The sequence below is a fragment of the Bufo gargarizans genome, chromosome 2 (assembly GCF_014858855.1).
Source record: "Bufo gargarizans isolate SCDJY-AF-19 chromosome 2, ASM1485885v1, whole genome shotgun sequence".
Taxonomy (NCBI): domain Eukaryota; kingdom Metazoa; phylum Chordata; class Amphibia; order Anura; family Bufonidae; genus Bufo; species Bufo gargarizans.
The window spans coordinates 51,897,414-51,915,024 of NC_058081.1; the positions used below are offsets into that span (position 1 = coordinate 51,897,414).

At 44.8% G+C, this 17,611-nt stretch overlaps 1 protein-coding gene across 1 annotated transcript; it reads right to left on the bottom strand.

Annotated features, from left to right (window-relative positions):
• Positions 1-3,572: 3,572 nt before the first annotated feature.
• On the bottom strand, positions 3,573-15,808 carry LOC122925601. Its single transcript, XM_044276957.1, has 23 exons — positions 15,768-15,808; positions 14,708-14,766; positions 14,139-14,231; positions 13,940-14,067; positions 13,722-13,853; positions 13,220-13,282; positions 12,494-12,649; positions 12,244-12,340; positions 11,940-12,157; positions 11,276-11,432; positions 10,917-11,125; positions 10,566-10,683; positions 10,283-10,488; positions 9,515-9,629; positions 9,272-9,441; positions 6,196-6,293; positions 6,020-6,123; positions 5,107-5,157; positions 4,804-4,984; positions 4,110-4,209; positions 3,942-4,032; positions 3,767-3,859; positions 3,573-3,685 (listed from the first exon to the last, which is right to left on the bottom strand). Exons 1-23 carry the CDS (start codon positions 15,806-15,808, stop codon positions 3,573-3,575), a joined length of 2,793 nt encoding a protein of 930 aa, XP_044132892.1.
• Positions 15,809-17,611: the final 1,803 nt, after the last annotated feature.

Genomic DNA, 17,611 nt, shown 5'->3' on the forward strand with positions numbered 1-17,611 from the left:
TTTTTAAGGACCGAAACACATTAGTAAAATGTGACAATTTCTCACGTTCACCGATCCCACACTACTGCTCTGTGCTACTTGTCCATCCCAAAAAGGCCCTGCTCGACAACTCTCCTAAGCCAGCAATTAGCCGAGCAGTGTCAGAACAGCAGGTGGTCAGTGGAGGTGCGTTACGTTTATCATACGGCTTCTTAAGTTTCACCTTACAAAAAGGATAATTACACTTCCTGTAAAATTGATTTTCCAGAACCCATGACAGCACCAGTGAGAGGAATCCACCCCACAGCTGGACAGGGAGCCCTAGAGCAATTTACAAACGTTATCACCCACTTCTGCCATTAGTGGATTCTGGAGTAGACCCAGAATAGTCCTACAGATGTAAGACTGAGGATGTCGTTTTTTTAAATTACCTTGTGAATGTAAAGAAACAAAAACCCCATAACAAAATACAAGCCAGAGAGAGGGGTGCCGTCATAGATTCTGGAAAATGAAATTACCGATAAGTGTAATTTCTCCTTTCACCCACGACAGCCCCAGTGAGAAGACAGAAAGAAGCTGTAGGGAAGGACCACAGCTTGTAAAAACTTCCTCCCGAGGAAAGTTTCAGAAAGACCCAAGTCACAGGCTCAAATTAGTTCGAAAACGCAGTCTAATCTTCCTGGAGGAAAAAAATATGGTGGAGTATTCAGAGTAACCTTCCTGCTGGACATGATAAACCAGCAGAGGATCCACTGACTGATATCCGCTACGGATCAGTACATTCTCCATCTACGAAGTATCCAGAACCCTGAGGAAATGCACTTTAACCCCACCCGGGACTGACCTGCTGAAGGGACAGCCAAGCAAAGGCCATCTAAAATGACCGAGCAAGAAAATACAGGGCTCATGCACACAGATGTATTTTGTTAGTGTCAGTCCTGTTTTTTTGCGGCCCCATTCACTTCAATAGTGCTACAAAAAAACTACTGAAATTACTTAGTGCATTCTGTAGTCCCACAAAAAAAAAAAAAATCCTATTCATGTCAGTTTTGTGGACAGGGATAGGCATGGTTACAATGGATCCAAAAAACCAGATGCACTGCGGATGTCATCTGTATTTTTCTGCAGATTGCTAAATACATATGGTCATGAGCCCTTAGTGAGTATCATCTTCCAGCAGGAAGGTTACTCTATAAGCTTCACCAAGGGGACCTTTCTTCCTCCTCGAGGATCATCAGACCGTGTATTTGAACTAACGCCTCTAAAATTTCAGACTGGTGGGGTCTGAAGCAGCTGTTTGAGAAGGTACTGCGCTCTTGTGACCAGTGCCCCCTTCTCCCCAAGCACAGCTCCATACATTGTATAGTGGCAGTGTTTCATATCGGAGCTCAGCCCCGTTCACTCCTATGGCGCTGAGCTGCTCCTAGGCCACGTGATTGATGAACATGACATCACTGGCCTAGAAAAAGCTGCAAGAAGACCGTGGCACTACTGCAAGGGAAGGTGCCTTCTCGAACAGCTGATTGGTGGAGGTCCCAGGTGTCAGACCCCACCGATCAGATACTGAGGTGCAAAAAAAAAAATTAAAAAAGTCTATACCCGACCTAATTAACCAGATGTGGATGACCAGAATAAAGATGGTCCTACACATGAGTTAGTCAAAACGGACAATTTCAAATCAAACATTTGCTGGTTGAAAATTTTACTAAATATTGTTTTAGCCAAGTGGTGATAGAAGTTGGCAACCACTGAAATTTTCACTCGATAGTTGGAGGAAAGGCCAGAGAGTTTGAAAAAAAGCTTAGAGATATGTCCATCGCTGGGTTACACTGAGCGAGTACTACAGTGTCAAACACCTGTAATGGTCAACATGGACTAAAATGTCTATGGCCGGATCTACGAACTGAACCTTCAGATGAAGGCTTCAACCATTAACCAACTTCTATCTAAATGTGTATGGCTACCTTAGGACCATCTCTCAGCCCTGGGGGCTTTGGTTTACAGCTTCTTACATCTCTAAAAGATATGGTGTGACCGTTGCTCTATGCCCATGACTATAGGCCCTGCCCAGACTAATAGCCTTGTTTACATAGGATCAAGAAGAACACTTCAGGCTCCAATACATTTTGAAAACCTCATATTTGTCAATTGGGCACAAGTTTAATATTTAAGGGCTTGTCCCACAAAAAAAGTTTTTCAAACCAGCACCTGGATCTAAATACTTCTGCAATTGCATGTAATAAAACATTTTTGTATAGCCACCGAGTTAGTCACTGAAATCTGTATAGTGCCACCTACGGTTGCCTCTTAATTTCTGCCCTTGCTCACTGACATAGGAGCACATGCTCAGATCCATATGTCAGATGCCACCAGCTACAGTAGGGAGCGTATCCTGCCAGCTTGAACTAAATCCAATGAGCAATGAATGTGGAGCTCTGGATTCATGTGAGGTAGAGGACTGGTTCTAAGTTTGTCAGAAAGATGGTCATGTACTACATGACTGGTCACTAAGGAGTTATTCAAGCAGATTTCAAAAGTTAACGCATTTTAGTCTTAGGGTAAGGTCACAGTTATGGTACAGACCCAGCAGCCTGTTATGGCAGAAATGCCGGCCAAAGACTTCTGCATGCAGTGGTATGCATCTGTCTGAAGCCTGGTATTCATGCTGGAAACTCCAAATCACCACTAGATCCCAATATCCTTAATAGGGATCAGTAGTGAATGCCAGAATCCAGGCTCTTCCATGAGAGCAGCCTCATGTGAGCATAACCTTAGGGCTTGTTTACATGTCCATGACAGGGGCAAGATTAAAGTGGTTCATCCATGAAGGATCTGTGTCTGGTCCATTGACACTGCTAGGCTGAAAAAAAGAAAAAATTCCAACAGCATCTCCTAGCAACAATCCATGAAGAATGTAGAGTCTGTCTTTCCATGGAGCCATCAACAGATGTGAAGGATCCATAAACATGGACAATAGGGCACACTTCTGAAGTATAACCCTCCAGAGCTACATATAGGCCCCTTGTGAACTCACATCTCCTCAGGCAGAGAGCTCCATAGTCTCACTGCTCTTACCGTAAAGAATCCTTTTCTATGTTTGTGTACAAACCTTTCCTCCAGATGCAGAGGATGTCCCCTTGTCACAGGGATAAATAGATGATGGGATAGATCTCTGTACTGACCCCTGATATATTTATACATAGTTATTAGATATCCCTTTAGTCTTTTCTAAACTGAACCCTAACTTTAATAATCTCTCTAGGACCCATTCCAGTTATTACTTTAGTTGCCCTCCTCTGAACCCACTCCAGCTCTGCTGTCTGCCTTGTTCACAGGAGCCCAGAATTGTACACAGTACGCCAACTAGTGGTAGGACCTCACAGGCAATGAATGGCGTTCATGGTCTCATTTCCTGCTGCAGCAAGAATCCCGAGTTCACTGCCCCCTCAATTTCCTCAGACAGATCATTTTAGTAGCTTCACAAGCCCCTCACCACTAGAGGGGGCCAAATGTGCTTTTCATGTAATGGCAGCTCTTTGCCTTTACTCCATGGAAGAATGAACCAAACCATTTACAAAATTATTATTTTTTATTTACTGTGTAAATAGGCGAATTGTAAGGAAGATTGCGCCAACAGTAAAAGCAAATATAACAGCAAGGCCAAGTGGCAGCACCCAGGACAATGTAGACTGGGAAGTCTCTCCACCTGCAGAGAAGTAAAAGGAAAGAAGGGTTAGGCAGAAAGAACTCTGCTGCCTCCGGTGATGAAGTGTGGTAAGACACTTACCAACATGCTGATAGACCACACCACTGGAATGTGTCAGGATCTGGAGAGGACCAACAGATACCAGCTCAGTTGGCAGAGGGACAGCTCTTTTATCTTAAAAAAAATAAAACATTTTTAGATAAGATTAAGTGCAGATTCTAAATGACTAGATTTAGCAAAAAACTAAGTTTATTACCCATGAGGCGCTCAGTCTGGTTGCAGGTTGTGGGGCAGCTCTCAGGCTGTGTGGAGCCATCACAGATTATAACCTTACAGTGGACAAAAAACTGAAGGGAAAGTGGAAACCCGTGATTTATAATTCAGATTAAATTAGCCTCCACCCCCCCAGGCATCCTTTCCTCACCTGACTAGATGGGGCTTCATGAATCTTCACCTTGAATCTGGGCAACAAGTCTGGGGAGGTCTGGACCTCTGTGGAGAAGGCTTCTGCTACTGCACCACATCTGAGGAAGAACACAAGAGCCATGTAATACTGACCCTTCACATTGGAAGGCAATCTTTGGCCCATTCTACCCATGAATTCAAGTTGGCATCAACTGAGTCAAGTATGCATTAGGGGGAAGAAAAAAGTGGCAACTGAGCCCACCTGATGCACATATGACCATTAAGTGGTGGAGCACAGCTGTAGGGCTCAGATCTTCTAAGAAAATATGGCTGCCTTCTGTCAAAGACAGAAGCACCCCTACTCATGGATTTGTCTAGTATTACAGCTCAGATCCATCCACTTCTATGGACAGACCGTGTACATCTGCAGCAACACTTAGGAAGAAATCAGCCATGTTTTTCCAGTAACCAGCCCTTTATGCCCCTGGTGCTGTGAATGTATAGTTAGAGAGAAGGGATATTCTAGATTAAACCGTGAACTTGTGCTTTTTGACTAAGGCATGCATTTTCTACAGGTCTGAGAGTTTACACTGAAGTAACATGTTCATGGCACAGGTCCATTTTATCCATGTTTCTTGCCTGAAGATACAGTCCATCTTAGATAACAAACTTGTAGCAGAAACAAGGTTTTAACATGTTTGAGGTCTACTCACCCATCCACAATAAGATCCCACCATTTGATTCCATCTTGGACAGGAAATGTTGTAGCCCAACAGTCTTTGATTGCAGCCATAGGCTCTGGACTTTGCACATCTGCCTGGAAGTGAAGGACATCGTTGGACTGCACTGAGACAGGGAAGTCTCCATTCTGATAAAAGGCTGTAAGATTTCCATCTGTGGGAAAAGGAGAGCTGTCATGAGGGACTCTTAGTATGTCAACCCATCCTGAGGAATACTAGATTTCAATACAAGATAAACCTCCTTACACATGTCCCTGGGTTATCACTAGACCTTACCCTTGGCCAGTTTCAGCTCTGCTACATGAGTTCTGGCTCTCCTCCGTAACACTGGAAGACAAAAACAGCAAGAGTCACTCCTCTTCCAAGATACATTTCTATCACTTTTTTACAGTCTAATACAAGTCTTGATATAACAGCTTTCTTCAACGATTTACATTCACAAGGTAGTACTTGAGCTTTGGCCAAGCAAAGCACCACTGGAAGATGTTACGTTTCAGATTTGACCAAGTAGACATCAGGTGATAGAAAGGAGGTTTGGGTACAGTATTGGGGGGTCTCACTTCAGCAAGTGGCATCCATCATGTAGAGTTAATACAAGTCACTTACTAGTGTATTGTGCTTCTCCATATTGCATTTTTCCACCACATTATACACTGCTGGTTTCCATGTCGTGACCACCCTGCAAACCATCAGTGGTGGTTGTGTTTGCACACCGTAGCAAGAAGAGAACCTCTGGTGGCCAGGACCATGGGAGCACACATTGGCTGGTGCTTTCCTACAGCGTGCAAGCGAGACCATTGCCGATGGATTGCAGGGTGGTTGTAACCATGGAAGTGAGCAGTCCATAATCTGGATAACAAAGGAAGCAATATGGAATACATTAGTAAATGGCTTGCATTAACCTTCTCTACATAATGAGTGCCATTTGCAGAGGTGAGAACCCCCTTTAAGATTTCTGTACAGTTTTAGAAGGCAAAAAGGTTACAGGTCCATTGGCAGAAAATTAAGCAAATGTTGGCAATATGCACGATTTAGACAAACCCAGTGCCAATTTGTAGGAGTAGAATCTCTTCATAACCAAGAGCCTCCATGCCTCCTATCAGTTTACTTAATCTTTGTACTTTTTCCTGCTCCAGAGCATCCCTTCGGTGGACTGGTGCCCAGAACTGGACCAGAGAAGACTAGTTACCTCTTGCCTGAGTCTGCTCAAGTCCTGACTTGATGCCCTCTGTTCTGTATTGACCACTCAACCACAAGGTGTCTCTTACTGGGTATCTACAGCGCACCGTCAATCTAGAACATGAGAGGACAAGGTTAGTGTTGGGTCTACAAGTTTAAGACTGAAATACAAATAAAATACATCACCTGTATGAAGAATCTCTGGAAATGATTGGTTGCTGTGGTAACAGGACTTGTCGATCAAACGTCACTTCGTTCTCATACACCAGGTAGTCATTGTCAAACTGAAAACAGGGAGTTAGATTAAGACTGCCTCAAGTGTAGTTTTACTGAACTGGTCCTTCACTTGCCATTTGATATTAAGGGCTTCAGCACCAACAGTCTGAAGGCCTAGAGACACTAGTGGACCTACCACCTTTTACCATAGACTGGGCTCTACTAGTCCAATGCAGAGGATTCTGTCAAATGGTTATGTCCCACTGCCCTATTCAGTGCATCCCAAAAGATTTTACTAATTGGTTTGGCAGAAAATCAATATGGCCAGCATCAGGCTAAGCTCACACTGTCTCAAGATAATGGTTTTCCCCGGAGTCCAACATGACTGCACTGACAGGAACAAGTTAACACTCCCCCCACCCCATGTTTCTTCAAATTACTGCACAAGGATGGATAAACAGGACAATGAATAGAATAAAGACTAACAAAGCAAGAACTTGAGTGAGGAATAAGGGTTCCATCATGTCAGACTTCTGAAAAACAGATTACCGATGAGAATACTTTCCAGGACCTCCTCCATGACAGCATCACATGGAGCTATACCAGATAGGTAGCTGGATTAGGGTAGGATGGCTTAGAACATTACACCCAAACCTTTGTTAGTCATTTGCAATATCTAGTCTATATCTGACCATGCCACCACTTCTAGTAGAGTGTGCTTCAATACCCTATGGATACAATTTCTTGTAGCTTGCAAGTCTGACAGTCTGACAGCCATCTGGCCAGGGTAGCCTGAAGCTTTCTGACATTTGTTTTGGCCAGCAAGCTGTACAAGATGGTTATGCTTCTTCAGGTCAAGGTTTCTAGGTAGGCCAATAGTGACCCAGTGTCCAACGTGTTAAAGACTCTTATCTGTGCACAAGGATGAAGGGTTTCTTGGTTTAGCTGAAAACCAAGGAATGCTGGATCCAATCTATCAAACTAACAAAGTAGAACTGGCTTAGTCGCCTATTGCAGCCAAAGGAGCTGTGAAGAAAAAAAAAAGCCAATTGGTTGCTATGGGCAACTAAGCCAGTTCTACTTTAAACCAGTTTAATCTCCCACTTAGTTTTCTACCCAGTAGAATCTGTTGTGAGGTGTAGAGGGTGCCATCCAAGACAGTTATGTTCTCTGATAAAACCAAGTGTTTCTTTAGATCTGCCCCCCCCCCCCCCCCCCCCACTTTAGGGTCTTATAGCCGAGTTCCCAATAAGGTGAGGATTTCTCTTGATCCCAGAAACCCTGGAAGAACTGAGCCCTTTGCTCCCCAGCCCGATTGGCTGGTATCTGTTACCATTACATATGGACTTCCAAGGAATTCCTGTTAGGATATTCTTGGATTCCATCTTGAATGGATGGTATGTTATCCGTTTGCTTTAGGTTTGTTCTGAAAGATCCATCTGGCTTCTTTATTGGGAAAAAGTCTTAAGTAATCACCGTTGCATTCTTGGTCCTGGAGGTACATGTATTACTGCTCCTAGTCACTAAATTTTACACCCTGCAAGATTCTCTTGAATTTTTACCATGTCATAATTAGCAAGTGTACATTTTTAAGGGATGGACCAAAACTCCATCTTTAGGCCTTCTTGTAGGACCCATGGATTGAGTCATCTGGCACCAAGCTGGAAAGAATTTCCACCTTTGACTGGCATGTTTATTTTGGGTGTCAGGGGTCAAGTAAAAATCCCCTTTCCCTTGTTTAGGGTATGACCATTTTTTCTAACTTTTCCCTTGTCTTTAAACACCATTCTCCTGTTGCTAAATTGGTTTACAAGAAACCTGGGGTTTCCTGGGTCTTCCAGGAAGCCTTTTTTTATCAGATGCCTTCAATATCTTATCTTGGACCATACCAAATATTTAGGCTCCTGAAGAGGGAATTGCACCTAGTTCTTGGATGGCATATCCCCTGATCAATTTAGCTAGAGAGTGTTCTTACTGTATTAGTGATGGCTCCATTCCTTACAACAAATCTGCTAAAGTGTCAGCCATAAAATGCTGTGCCCATTTTTTTTATTAACCAGGGATTTAAAAAAACTCCCAGGGGGGCATTTGTAGGTGGTTTACCAACTGAGCCAACCATAACATTGATCTCATCAACCTAGTTGTGATGTTTGTGCTGATCAAGGCTGAAGTACCTCAGGATTTCCCTAGAAGTCAGTCCAACTTTGTCCATTAGTTGGGAAGAAACCTTCAAAGGGTACACTTTCTATCCTCTCTCCCCACAACTTGGTTTCTTCACTGTCAAAAGGCAAGGCAGTTTCTAAATTCTCTGGGAAGACAGTTGTCCACCTCTTCCAATTCCTTTAATGAATCTTTGATTCAAATTCGTTTGAAAGTTTCCTTAATCCAGTAAACATCATCATGAGCCAATCTTTTAGGCTGGACCTCCATGTCCATTGGTTTCCTAATGAGTTAGCGAATTTGGTTTGCTCCATCCAAACCAGATTAGTTTTATAAAACTAAAGTTTACAATCATTCAGAGGACATAGATGGTAGCACCTCTCCAGGTCTTAGTGCTGGGGTGGCTGCCACCTCTGAAGGCATTAGGAAGGACATTGACTTCTTGTATTATTGATCTAAGATCAAGTGGATTGTTCTCTTAATGCATTCTGTACAATTGTGTATGAATCAAGCATGCCTTTTAATACATTTGCACATCTTATGAGTTTGTCTTCTGGTTCTGGGGAGTGGCCTCAGTTAACATCCATGATAGAGGAACACCTGCCCTGTGCACCCCCACCGCAGTTCAAATCTTCCATTAACTGAGCTCTTCTGTGCACCTGTCTGCTACTGGTATGGGGGGGGGATGGTGTGGTTGGGAGGGGCTTTTTAACCTCAGTTTGTCCCTGCATTAGACAGGAAGACAGCCTACAAGTGGTACCATCATGGAGGACATCCTGTAAAGTGTTGGTCCACATTACAGCTGGACATCCATACTTATTAACTAAAGAAAACCCTCTAACCGGTTCATTATACTTCAATATCAGGAGGCACAATAAGTTCTTACCCGACTTGTGGTCCCACATGAATAGGCCACAAAGTTAAAGAGGGCCTTCTTAGAAGTAGCGCTCTGAGGAGTGCAGGTAGGATCCCTTAAGTGGGCTTTCTGGGCATCAAATGCAGGTTTGGTGACTGTGCTGTCAATGAGCGCAATCATTGTACCATTGGAGAGGCAGACTATGGGATGAAGAAAGTCAAGTTAATCTAGACTCTGGATTGGCAATGGTGGTCATAAGAGAAGACTACTCACGTAGAGGCCTTGTAGGGAACTGGCAATATAGTTTATAAGAGGCCTGTATTTGTAGTGTTCGGGGGTTTCGTAGCGTGAAGTCTAGATGAACAGCTGAGTTTTCCAAATTGACTTCCTAAAAACAAAATACAAAAACGAGTGACATCAATACTACTGGGTATTGTACTTTAGACATCTGCTACTTTATAGCAACACATCTTTCAATGGCTGTAAAATGTGATGTGCTCAGGGTCTAAACATTTGACTTGAAGCCAGAATTCTAGAGTACAGGGCTTAATTCCCTTATTTTAGTATATTTACCTTGCAGCCGAGTTTGGTTGTCAATGCCATGCAGTAAAGACAAAACTCAAAGTCCAGTGCCGAGGACTCAAACCAAGCCCTTGTACAGTCTCAGCTTTAGAGGATGCCTTGTGGAAGCCATCATTAAGTGACCATTGCTACCTCTTCAGTTATGACTTGTTAGCAAGAGTCAACCATGTACCAACAGCCATATGAGGCAGTTACATTTTACCATGAAATCTCCAGACCTACTGCTAACTATAAAAACCTTCAAAATACATATTACCCTTAAAGTATTAGTTACATTATACAGGAGTTAACACATTAGTCTGTAAACCCTCCCAGAGCTCCATCTAGCACCAAAAGCTTCCAATCAGCTCTTAAGCAAGAGTTTGGCATCTGAACATCTCATGACCTTACTGGAAGCCTGGTTTGAGGTCACCACTAGCCAGAACAACATTGCTGCTTACAGATTTCCTAAGAGGTTACCTCATAGATCAAGCCAACAGCAGTAGATGGCACCTCAATGTGTAGGAGAGTCACTGAATTCTGGACAGTGATATTCTGGGAAGCGATAAGGGCATCATTCAGAGGGAGGTCCCGAATGTATGGAACCCAGTCATAGTCCATATTTCCTCTAATTGCATTAATGACCAGCCGATCCTTCTCACAGAAACCATTGATTGTTGGTGGCACTAAATTGGAAGATATCACAGGTTTGTAGGTTGTCCACTTGGGCAGTATCTAGTCTGCTGCATAGGACAATACTCACCAGCATCCTGGATCACACAGTCCACCACATAAGTGCGTGTTAAGTTCTTATTTTTGGGCACAAGGATTAGTATATATGTCACGTACAGTCTATACCGTCTTTTATAGCCGCCAACATACTGAGGGGGAATAAAAATTATATTGGAACATACCATAATCATGCCACATACTGGAAGCTTTTAAGCACCATTTAAAGAAGGTCATTTCAAAGCAGATCTTAGAGTTTTACAAGATTAGAAGAGTGTTTGCCTCCCCCCCTCCTTGAACTAGCACCCCTCATGTTTGGTAGCCTAGTCTTCTTCAACCAAATAGCAACCAGCCCAGAGATGAGGCTATTCCCCTCAGATCCTACCGTCTGTTCCACAAGAGGGTCCGAGAAGGGCACCGTGAGGTAGAAGGCATGAGTGTTGTTGGACACTGTGGCAGTCATAACAGTCATCCGTCTCGGCCCCAATTCAGCAAGATTAAGAGGTGCACCATGGATGACGAAGGACTGTATGTCCATATCAGCGTAGAAGTTGCCCAGGGACACATTGAAGTAGAGATTTTCTTTAATGGTGTCTGGAAGACAGTTAGAGAAATAAACCTTGCATCATAGCTTCAATATGACAACTTTATCACAACTTTCCAGCCCAGTCTCCAAGAGACTGTCCATGCTCCTGCCACCACCTTCCACCCAATCTGCTATAAATATACAGGGATCATACTTACGGTCTAGAAAAACTGTATTGTGTACAACCGCTGGTGCAACAATTGGTTTGTAAGATGTATGTGTGGTAGAGTCATCATTCTCAATACCCACCCAGTGGCGCTTAAGGAGGAGGTGAATACTGTATCTGGTCACATAGGTGTTGTTAACAATATCACTCTGTAAACAAGAGAAATGGGGTAAAGCCCAAGTAATGGTTTCAGACTTCAGTCAGGGCATGCTGGGAGTTAAACAGCTGAAGAGCCACAGATTGGCTACTGTTGTCCTGTACAGAGGCAGGTCACATTGACTAACCCAGCTAAAGTGAATCTCAATGGGGTGTCCAGACATTGTCTGAACTAAGTGGGCAGCATATTGCCACATTGGCCAATTTGGAGAAATGGACAGAAGATTATACTTTTATCCTCAGGTGACAGAAGTGTGCAGAGTTAGCTAAACCTAGTCTAAAGTTGGTTTCCAAGATCAGTTCCTTTCCCAATTGAGACTAGTCATCCTCCATAGCAAAAGGAAGGGTGTGGGGAGTAGCTCACTAGTACATTCACTGCTGGGGGGAAAGTTCAGAAAAAGGGGAAATAACCCTCTTCTGACCCAGGAGCCCTAGAATTTTGTATATTAAACCTAGCAACATAGTAGAACATTTGAATAATGCATTGCATGTCCACTAACCTCAATATAGCCCCCAGAAGCACCATATGGAATGGTAACGTTCACTTTTTGCTCATCATAACTTAATATGTATTTGTAGGTCTTAACTTCGGTTTCGTTTAAGAGGTATCCATTGATTCCTACAGTAAACATGTTATTGATGACTTCTCCACTGATTAGAGGGCTAAGTACTGCTGGAGATAGCCAGGAGAATGCAGTGTCCATAAATACCGGAGGATCTGTCCAGGATGGAGAAGAGGTTCATTACCATACTCCAAGGGAAGCACCAACCCCACCCCCAGTTGGCTTATTCTACAACATTTACCTTTTGGACATGCAATTGTTGTGTCCACGATGATCCGGAGGAGTGTTTGAGTATACAACATAGTACTCGCAATGACATCAAGGTGAAGGTTACCGATCTGGGAAGAATTTACAAGTTAAGCTCATTAGCCCATAGGAGCCAACTCTTCAACAAAGGAGGAGACCTCATACACCCCCCCCCCCCCAAACCTTACAGTAGGCCACCAACTACTATCTACATAAACCTTCCATTATCTTTGGGAGCCACTTACCGCCAAAACCCGAGTTTCTGAGGTGTTGTATGGGGCTCTGAACACCACCCTGGACATTGTGGCATTGACCCCAAAGCCTCTGTCGATGGCATTTACAGCTGAAATAGGTACATTAGAGCTGTTGAACCAAACTTTCCACCTTTGAGGGATTCCCATCTGCGATTGAAAGAACATACATTTAGAAGATTATACCTGAGAGGGAAGAGATTTTAGTACAAGATGGAGTTTCCAGTTTGAACTACTGAAGCCCACATACCAACTTGCTTTATATAATGGCTAGAAACTCAGGTTGGCACATGGTGAAGTAAAGTGTTGCCCACTTTGGATCACCATGTTAACCAGACAGACGCTAATGGTGGGGTGGCACTGTACAGATGTTCTATTGGGACAGCAGCACTAAGGCCACTTTCACATCTGTGGTATGAACTCAGGCAGAACAGTCTGGTGGAATTTTCCAGATCCTGCACTGCCAGATGCAACTGGAATGTCGACTGGACCCATTAAATATAATGGCATCTGGCGAACATTCAGCTGCATTACGGCAAAGGCTGCGAGTCAGCCAGACAAACCACAGCAGTTTGAGTCCGGCCAATTCCTGGCATAGTCTGCCAGATAGTAGTGCCGCTGGTGTGAAAGTATCCCAAGTTACCTACTGGTCTCAACACAAGGTAACAGGTGTTACTGGAGGCTATGTATTTTGGTCTCCATCCAGGTCCCAAAACTCACCACAGGTTCAGTTAGAGAAATGAGGTTTAATATCACTGCTGGTATAATCCTAGTAACTGACACCTAAAAAAGAAGAAAAAAAAAGTCAATTATGGGCAATTTGATTCTCTAGAACCCATGACAGCACCCCCTCTCAGGCAGTCATGGGTGAAACATTAGAGGCAAGATATGAGTGGGACAAAGAAAATACTGGACAGTTTTTGCCACTTTGAGCTTAGCTTTCCAAAGATCTAACCAGACAGAACAAGATATCTGGAGACCACAAGGGTACATCATGTATAGATACAGCCTGGCAGGCAAAAACCACATTCATACATGAAGTTCACATTTGTTAGGTAATGGCCACAGCTTTCCATGTAAATATTCTACTGTCAATACAATTGGTGGTAAGACCAAATGTCAGCGATCTCGGTTGCTACATCTGGCCCTACCCCAAAAGTCAAGTAGAAGCAGTGAACTTGGGTTAGAACCTTATTAAATTGTAATAAGTCTAAAGAATCACCTCCATGTAGTTTTCCTCACAAACAATCTCCCTCACATCCCAGGATTGAGAAGGCGTACAGGACATGGACACTGGATAAATTTTGGTTTGGTTTACCCTGAACTGCACCTTTACATCAAACTGCCTGTCATTCTGAAGACAAAACACAGAAGCAGTTAACGAGAAGACTACCCTACTCACATCATGCAGATCCCACCATAGTTATGAGGAACACCTACTTTATTCTCCACCCAGCAGCCAAGAAAGGATATCCTGACTTCCATGTTGCCATACACGTCTTTGGTAATTGTGTAGCCGCATTGTGGTGCCCGGTTTCCATGAATCACGTCCAAATATCCGGTATTATCTGTAACAAAGAAGCTTAAGCAAACACAGCAAGATGTCTCCCATACACAATAGCATGAGTTGTTCACTTACTCAGTGCCTCCAGCTGCCAGATACTAGACCCGATGAAGGTTTGGTCCAACCAAATCCAGAACAATCGCTCCCGACATTCTGTCCTGGCAACACCTGTTCAAGACAAGGTCCCGCAACATCAAATGTGGATCAGCAGAACCAAGCGTTAGAATGTCTCACACAATGGAGATAGCTCTGGTATCTCCAGACTAAAACCCATTGCTGAAACCTCTAGCCAACTCAGTCACAGGAGGTCACCTATCAAGCTCTAATACATCAACAGCGGGCACTGATCTGAATTCCATGAGCACAAGGTTAACTATGTTATAGGTGGTGATGTCCACAGCAGCAAACTTTTTTTGGGGGAGCAGCACATTTCAAGTCAACCTGAAGGCAATTTCCACCATTTTGATGGCAGGCTTGGATATGCTTTACATTGAGACTCAAGTCACTTCCATCTGTATTCAGTCCAACACAACTACACCCATCATCCATACAAGATGAGTATTGGAGAAAAATCTTCTAAATAAAGGGGGGGGGGGGGGATATTTCAGACAAGTTTGGTACCTACAGGTCAAAGACTAACTTACCTGGGGGGAAAGTCTGAAGTTGTGCCAAGCAGGGGGTGCCCAGACAGAGCAGGGTCACTCTGAAAAAAAAAAAAAAAAAAAAGTGATGACCACTTTGTAAATTAAGCACAGGAACGATCCCTTGTAGACACATCCGTTATAGAAGGGATACAATAAGTTGTACTGGGCGCCAAAATAAATTAGCACATTAGGGTGAATTCACAGCAAATTTGTTGTCAAAATAGCAGCAGATGTCCTATTCATCTGAACGGAGCTTGTAGAAGTCATTGCTGCAGAAACAACCCCCATTCTGATCCATGGAACTGACCATCAAGTGTATAAATATCTGCTGCATGTAAATTCACCCCTAGGACCGCGCAGAGAAGCGACACTGCGCCCCATCTCCGCGAGCCCGGACCACGCAGAGAAGCGACACTGCGCCCCATCTCCACGAGCCCGGACCGCACAGAGAAGCGACACTGCGCCCCATCTCCACGAGCCCGGACCGCACAGAGAAGCGACACTGCGCCCCATCTCCGCGAGCCCGGACCGCACAGAGAAGCGACACTGCGCCCCATCTCCGCGAGCCCGGACCGCACAGAGAAGCGACACTGCGCCCCATCTCCGCGAGCCCGGACCACGCAGAGAAGCGACACTGCGCCCCATCTCCGCGAGCCCAGACCACAGAGAAGTGACACTGCACCCCATCTCCACGAGCCCAGACCACAGAGAAGTGACACGGCACCCCATCTCCACAAGCCCAGACCCCGCAGAGAAGCAACACGGTGCCCCATCTCCACAAGCCCAGACCACAGAGAGAAATACTGTGCAGAGTCTATTGCAGTCAAAAAGATAGGAATGAAGCAAGGGATACTGTGCATCTTCCAAACAAAAAACCTGGTGAGACTTGTAGTACTAACACAACATACCCAGTGAGGAGCGCAAGATACATGACCAGACCAGCAGTGAGCACCTCATGCAGTCACTGACCACCAGGATGCATGAAGGTGTGGTCTCAGGAGCCCTCTTATAACGGGAGGGTCAGCTGCTCGCTATAATCATCACTAATTACTAATCACACCCAGTTGGCCGTGGCTCTGCGGCTGCACTACAGGCGACCATGGTGCTTCAATGGCAGCCATGGCCCAATGGATGCAGTCATGTGATCGGCGAGCTGATCCGCATATGTACGTCTGGATGTCACGTGTCCTCGACGGCCGGTGAATCAGACGCACCCTAACGCTGGGTTCACACCTGAGCGTTTTACAGCGCGTTCAAACGCGCTGTAAAACGCTCAACACATGAAAACCAATGCTTCCCTATGGCCCTGGTTCACACTTGAGCGTTTTACAGCGCGTTTAAACGCGCTGTAAAACGCCCTACGCTCAAAAAAGTTCTTGAGCTTCTTTGGGGCGTTTTGTCGTGCGTTCCCGTACATAGACTTTCGGGAACGCGCAACAGTGGGCGTTCGCTTGTCTCTGTATGCGCGATTGCAAACGCCGGTACAATCGCGCATACAGAGCGCTCCTTTCAGAACGCTCAGGTGTGAACCCAGGGTTAGGGCTCTTTCACATGAGCGGATCCCGTGCGTGGAATCCACTGCGTGAAAGAGAGCCAAGCCCCGCTTCGGACAGCAGAGACACGGAGCAGTAACATGACTGATCACGCTCTTTGCCTCTCTGTGACCTTTTTACTACAAAATCGCGGTGACAACTTTGATAACGCTCCGTGCCTCTCTGATCTTTTTTACTACAAAATCACAGTGAGATAAAGTTGTCACCGCGATTTTGTAGTAAAAAGATCAGAGAGGCACAGAGCGTTATCAATCATGTTAGGCTACTTTCACACTAGCGTTTTTTGCGGATCCGTCATGGATCTGCCAAAACGCTTCCGTTACAATAATATAACCGCATGCATCCGTCATGAACGGATCCGGTTGTAATATGTCTTCTATAGCCATGACGGTCCGTCATGAACTCCATTAAAAGTCAATGGGGGACGGATCCGTTTTCTATTGTGTCAGAGAAAACGGATCCGTCCCCGATGACTTGCATTGTGTGCCAGGACGGATCAGAATGGAGACTGAACGGAGGCAAACTGATGCGTTCTGAGCAGATCCTTATCCATTCAGAACGCATTAGGGCCAAACTGATCCGTTTTGGACCGCTTGTGAGAGCCCTGAACGGATCTCACAAACGGAAAGCCAAAACGCCAGTGTGAAAGTAGGCTTAATGCCCCGTGTCTCTGCTCTCCGGAACGCGGCTTGGCTCTGTTTCACGCAGCAGATTACCCGCACGGCTGGTGTGAAAGAGCCCTTATACCAGTAGTGCTGGTGACAACAAGCGGATTGCACGTTAGACAGGAGACCAGACAGGTCACCTCATCCACCATGGTGTCTGTTGCTAAGCAACAGCCCAATCTGGCATGGATTCCCGGCAGGGAGAGGCTCCCTGGTACGACTAGAGCTACATGGCGACATAAAAGAGCGCTATGTCATCACGCCTCATGACCGGGAATGTTGTTGCCTTGTAACCTGCAAGGTCCAAACCGCTTTATTAGCGTGCGACCGCGTTCAACGGGGGAGATTTGTCAAAACTGGTGTAAAGGCATACTGGCTGTGTTGCCCAAAGCATCCAATCATATTCCACCTTTCAAAGCTCCTTTGGAAATTAAACGGCGGAATCTAATTGGTTGCTATGGGTGACTACATCAGCTTGATAAATAGCAACCAATCAGATTCTTCCTTTCATTCACCAGAGGAGCTCTGAAAGATAAAAGGCGGAATCTGATTGGTTGCTATGGGTGACTACACCAGCTTGATAAATAGCAACCAATCAGATTCTTCCTTTCATTCACCAGAGGAGCGCTGAAAGATAAAAGGTGGAATCTGATTGGTTGCTATGGGCGACTACACCAGCTTGATAA